Genomic DNA, 5,594 nt, shown 5'->3' with positions numbered 1-5,594 from the left:
TCATGTGACTGCTCGACACATGCTTCCTACAAGATGATAGTGTGATAAAACCTAAACGTATTCATGTTTGCATTCATGCTCATCATGATGTCACTGGCCTCGAGTTTCAGCATCACACTTTGGAAATGTGACAGAAGCACATCTGAAAGCTGGTCTCTGGATGAGATCAGTGCAGCTGAAGACAATGAGGCAGAAACGTGTAATGGATGAAGAAGAGATGAGAACATTTCCCAGCAGGTGTTTGTGTGTCTCAGAGGAAACGCCACCTGAGCAAACGAGTGTGTAGATCTGTGCTTAAGTCCCTGCCAGGCTGGCACGCCGCGTCCTCGGGGCTCTGTCGGGTTTGTAAGGCCTCAGGTTAAAAAACAACCAAATCATATTCAGTGTTTCCTACGCTCATGTAACAGACGGGAAAATAAAAACAGAGGATAGGAAACGGAGAACTATAGGAGCTCAGGTACCACATCAGGTAATCTTACTGCATAAAACCTGGAGAGGAAACAGACGCCGAAGCACTTTGTGTCATCGTATCATCCCTCAGTTTGCCTCGACGGCTGATTGTGCTTTGGTGGCTTTTAAAGAAAGGAGGATAATGGAACTGTGTTTTTAATCTTCAGAAGCAGCAAAGACTCGATTAAACCTGCAAAACAACATTTCAGTAGTTGTTTAATTCATGTTTGTTTCTCTGTGTGGCAGAAAAACTGCAGCCACAGTCGATCTTTGTGTGAGATCTCATTGCTGGGGTTCATTTTTCATTGATTGTGCACACGAACGATTCATGCAAATACTCAGTTTGATGTCTTTGTCTTTTCCTCGGAGCTCAAAGCTTTCTGATTCTTCACCAAAGTCATTCACAGGAAAACGGATCCCTGCCTTCCAACCAGCAATGCACAGACCGTTCCTCTTGTCCTGTCGTTGATCCTTCAGTATATGTATGTAGTCTGGTGTCAGGCCGGATCCACGTGGGCCTGACGGGGAAACATAAACAGGTAGATGGAGCCAAATGCTGAAAACGCCAGCCGTTGTTTAGTGACAGCTTTATTAAAAATCCGCTTGTGTAACTTAAAGCACAGATCCGTGTCCACAGGAGACCGAACACGAACGTAAAATCCCACCAAATGCATTTTGTGGATGCATCAGTAATTTAGCTCAGCTGTCCACAGTCTGCTCGTCGATGGTTTTCCTGTGATTGTTGTGTAAACACACACAGGACACACTGTCGGTTTGTTCTCACGTGGACTCTGCAGCCTTGCCTTTGAGCCTCCCAAGGAGAGGATAACAGCAGCGTGACAGATCCAGGACGAGCTGTTCTGTGCTGCTGTGGCGGGGAGTCTCTCAGCATTGTGATGTGGACGAGGTCACGGTCATTCTGTCCTATTACAGGCCTGTCGCTTGTTAATTAAAGAGATGGAAAGGAGAAGAATTACGGAGCGGTGGATGAAAAGCACGTGGACAGATGCGGCATGACGCTGCATGATTGTGTCTGATTCGCTTTAACGGTTAAACGCTGGGGGGAGGGGGGCTGAGGTTCATAGTTGTACGAAATGTCAGCAATGGCTGAGAGCAGGACGGCTTTAAATGTCAGTTAAATCAGGTTTGGACTCATTCATATTAATGCAGCGCAGATGTGAAATGTATTAAAAGTTGCGCCCGCAGACAAAGCTCGCCGCGCTGTGCCGACAGGTGCAGAGTTCACGCTTTGTTTTCTCCTGCTGAATATCATCTTCAGCCTGCTCCGTGGCCATTAGAGGCTGTCCGCCTGTCCCCGGCACACCTGTTGTGCTGTATCTGTTCAATGCCATAAACAGACTGTGGACAGCTTATTAAGGCAGCCGGCCATCGTCCCGATTCACCCCCCGTGTCAATAACAGGAGCTTCTCTCTCACTTCTCAGCACAGCTTTCCCCTCTTGTTCCTGACCTTCCTCCCGTCTCTCTTTTGTCATCAGGCACAGTAATTGGGCCCTCTCTGGCCTCAAAGCTGTCTCCCTTCACATCCTCCCCGTTGTCTTCTCTTTAATGTCCTGAGGTGTGTTGTTCGGGTCGTGTGTTAGATTTCCTCTGGGAGCAGTACATGTCGCTGCAGCCTGGCTTGACCTCAAAAAGGGGACTAACAAGACGAGACGCGAGTGCTCGGCGCCTGACCCCCACGCTGCAGCCGTGTGAAGGCTTCCAGCACTTTGTCCACGCTGAGCCAACCTGGTACCGCAGGTTGTACCTAAACGTGTGTCGCCTGAGCCCACGGGGTATATTTAGCACCTGAGGGGAAAGGTGAGGTTTGATCACATTTAAAAGAAGCTTAAATCCACATTTTTCAGCTAAACCCTGCTGGAGGGTTTTCTACAGCCATGTCTGTGTAATGTACAAACCCATGTAAGCACCCATGTAATTAACCTGCAGAGAAACAGTTATATTCATCACATGCTTAAATCCCTGATGCTTTCCTTGAAATGCTCCTCGCGTCTGCACGGTCACTCAGGAGGTTTTTGTTTGTTTTGTGGTTTTTATTTTAAAATCAGAATATAAATTAAAAGTAAAATGAAAGATTCAGCAGTGTTAAAAACCTTTTCATTAAACCAGGAAGTTTCATAAATCCTAACCATGGTGTTTAGCTAATAATACACATGTAGCAAAGCCTGCTGTAGCAGTGGATGGTTAACAACCACAAACAGGCAGGTGAACGTCGTTAGCCGTGTGTTAATCATGTGTACAATCCATGAATCGGGCCTTCAGGAAGCTGACCTCAAAAGTGGGAGCAGTTAGTGGACTTCAAAATAAAAGCATAACAAGAGTGTGTTCTTCACCTTAGTGAGGCAGATGCTTCCCAGCTCCCTCACACCCGCCACAAAATTAAAAATTAGCTCGCTATCAGGAACGTTAATTTAGCTGCAGATCGTTCTACAAAAAGAAACCTTATTTTATTACAAACATATAAACTGAATGGCAGCGTTTCTTTATTTCCTTCAAATCTTCTGTAGATATTTTTATGATGCCACCGCCCAGCGATAGTCTGAATGTGTGGCGTACCCCTGTGATGTCATCACCTCCAGCACCGTGGTAACCAACAGCTTTGCTCTGCACACTAATACAAACACAGGACCTATGGCCACTTCATTAGGTACTGGGGCGATCGTGGCTCAAGAGTTGGGAGTTCGCCTTGTAATTGGAAGGTTGCCGGTTCGAGCCCCGGCTTGGACAGTCTCGGTCGTTGTGTCCTTGGGAAAGACACTTCACCCGTTGCCTACTGGTGGTGGTCAGAGGGCCCGGTGGCGCCAGTGTCCGGCAGCCTCGCCTCTGTCAGTGCGCCCCAGGGTGGCTGTGGCTACAATGTAGCTGCCATCACCAGTGTGTGAATGATGACTGGATGTGTAAAGCGCTATATAAATACAGACCATTTACCTTGCGGTACCAGGTTGGCTCAGACTGCACAAAGTGCTGGAAGCCTTCAGACGGCTGCTGCATGTCCGTGATGTGAACATGCCAAAGATGCTCAGCTGGGCTGAGATCTGTGAGGTGGTGTGTTATCCTGCTGGAAGCATCCATCACAGGATGGTACACTGTGGTCATAATAAACTCCACCCTCTCAATGTTTCTGAGCAGGTAATATTTTCCATCTTCTGTTGCCCAGTTTTCGTGGGTCTCTCTGAGTTGTAGCCTCAGTTTCCTGTTCTTAGCACCCAGTCTGGTCTCCTGCTGACCCAGCTTGTCTTCTTCGAGCTTAAACCATGCTCAGAGCTGTCTGGCCATTCACCTCTGACCTTTGACCTCGCCGAGGGGCCGACCTTCGTAAGTGAATGACATACGACCATGACATGGTTGTGCAGTGAAAAGCTGCCACGTCTGAAGTCACTTAAATCAGCTTTCTTGCCCTGATGCAGTTCTGTCAGCTGTACAGGTCCACTGTTCCCACTGGTACCAGTCAGTCATGTCTCTGCAGTCAGAGGCTTCTTCAGCCACAGTGTCAGCATCGGGGTAACAAAACAGTAAAGTTACTCACGAGTGACAATAGTGTCACCGAACGAAGGATCCGATCAGGTCAGTTTATGAATGATGGTTAAAAACTCAGTCTCTCCTGGTCCTTCTGTCCTGCAGAGCGTGAGCGTTGGGTCAAACGTGGTTAGATACACAATACTCAGCTGTAAGAAAGCACCTCCTCAAAGTGAGTAACGGGACCTGTGAGTGTGCAGTAGCTTAGCATCAAAGCTGCTGAGTGTGTGTGTGTGTGAGCTTTACTCAGAAAGACTGCTGCCATGTTATTAATAAGGCATAGCTGGGTACAGACAGCTAACAGACTTATCAATATTACAGCTCAATCAGTCAGACACGGGAGAATCATGATTCTATCCAATGAATATTTAATGGCTGTAAGCACGTTTGAACTCTTATTCTTTCAGCTGAAGATGAGACATGAGAACAGGATTTAAACTGCTGTGTTAGGATGGTGCAGGTTAGTCTGCAGAACAGAACATATTATATTATCCATATTTATGGAAAGACTTCTGCTCACAGAGAGCTTTGAGCCATCCTCCAGGGCCTGTGGACAATCCTCAGAGGAGCTGATTGGTTAGCAGGTGGTGATGTCATAGCTGTTGAACGTAACCTGCTGCAGCACAGGTTAGGGCTGTAATATGAGTTGCTACGGCAACAGGTCATGGTTGGAAGTAAACCGCCTCCAGGATAAAGTTACCTGGAAAAGCCTGGAAAATGCTGCTCTGTAGGATGAGCCTGTGGTGTGGTAGAAGTAGCTGTAGTAGTCGTAGCTGTAGTAGCAGTGCTGCTGTGGTGTGTTGCAGTGATGGCTATGTGACCTTCCCAGTATCTGCTGGTGGGATGCAGCTGTTCTTATGACACCTTCTGTTTTCATAACCTCACGACTGTTTCCTTCCTATTACCTGCAAGTTTCTCTTCTCCCCAGTTCACCCACTGTGTTTGTCTCTCCCCTGTTGCCCTGAAAAGTCTGTGTCTGTTCTGTTGGATCTCCTGTTCCAGTTCATTACCCAACCTCCCTTCACAATGACCCCCGCGTCCTGCCCGAGCCTGTGGCCAGTCTGAGAGCCAGCCACTGCAGTCCAGTCTTTTACTTACTGGACAATGGTAAGAGGAGGGGTGTTTCATGGATCTCAGCCTCTTCGTGGACACCTGCTTGGAATTTCTGTCTTTCTTTCTTTGTTTGTGTCGTTGTTTTGGGAGAGGGGATAATTAGGCTGCTGTGTGATGTTGCACCTGCATGCTAACGCTGCTTCCACACTGTGAGCAACACTATCAGCAGGGCGCCAGACGTTTACTGACTAATGTTGAAGCACAGGTATCAATATAACATATTCAGCCTTTAAATAAAACCTCGTGCTCACTGACCAATGGGGACACAGTAAATTCATAACAACGAATCATATTTCTTTGGCTAGCACAAATGTTGTATATATAATAGAAGCTGTAGACGGTAGTTAAACAGCAGCAGGTGCACAGGTGGAGGAGGCTCCTCCGTTACCTGTGGTGGGTCATGGGTCGGTTCAGCATGAAGCATCTGCAGTCGAGAACTAATAACACCAAGCAGCAGCATCACTGTGTGAAAAGTGCGGTCGAAGCCTCTCGCAGC

At 47.4% G+C, this 5,594-nt stretch overlaps 1 protein-coding gene across 10 annotated transcripts in view; it reads left to right on the top strand.

Annotated features, from left to right (window-relative positions):
* Positions 1-5,594, top strand: part of stxbp5l (syntaxin binding protein 5L) — a 130,966-nt gene that overhangs the window by 106,754 nt on the left and 18,618 nt on the right. For 4 of the 10 annotated variants that reach the window (XM_013913510.1, XM_005743756.1, XM_013913511.1 and 1 more), the window contains one exon: positions 4,955-5,092. The exons of 5 other annotated variants lie outside the window; for them this stretch is intronic. In XM_013913510.1, the coding sequence (XP_013768964.1) occupies positions 4,955-5,092 (138 nt within the window). The remainder of the gene's footprint in view (positions 1-4,954; positions 5,093-5,594) is intronic. One more of the 10 variants, XM_013913509.1, reaches the window with a different exon arrangement.

This window comes from Pundamilia nyererei, unplaced genomic scaffold (genome assembly GCF_000239375.1).
Source record: "Pundamilia nyererei isolate P.nyererei 1_Seehausen unplaced genomic scaffold, PunNye1.0 scaffold00135, whole genome shotgun sequence".
NCBI lineage: Eukaryota > Metazoa > Chordata > Actinopteri > Cichliformes > Cichlidae > Pundamilia > Pundamilia nyererei.
Note: the sequence above shows the minus strand (reverse complement) of the source record. Positions and strands in the feature narration are given on the sequence as shown.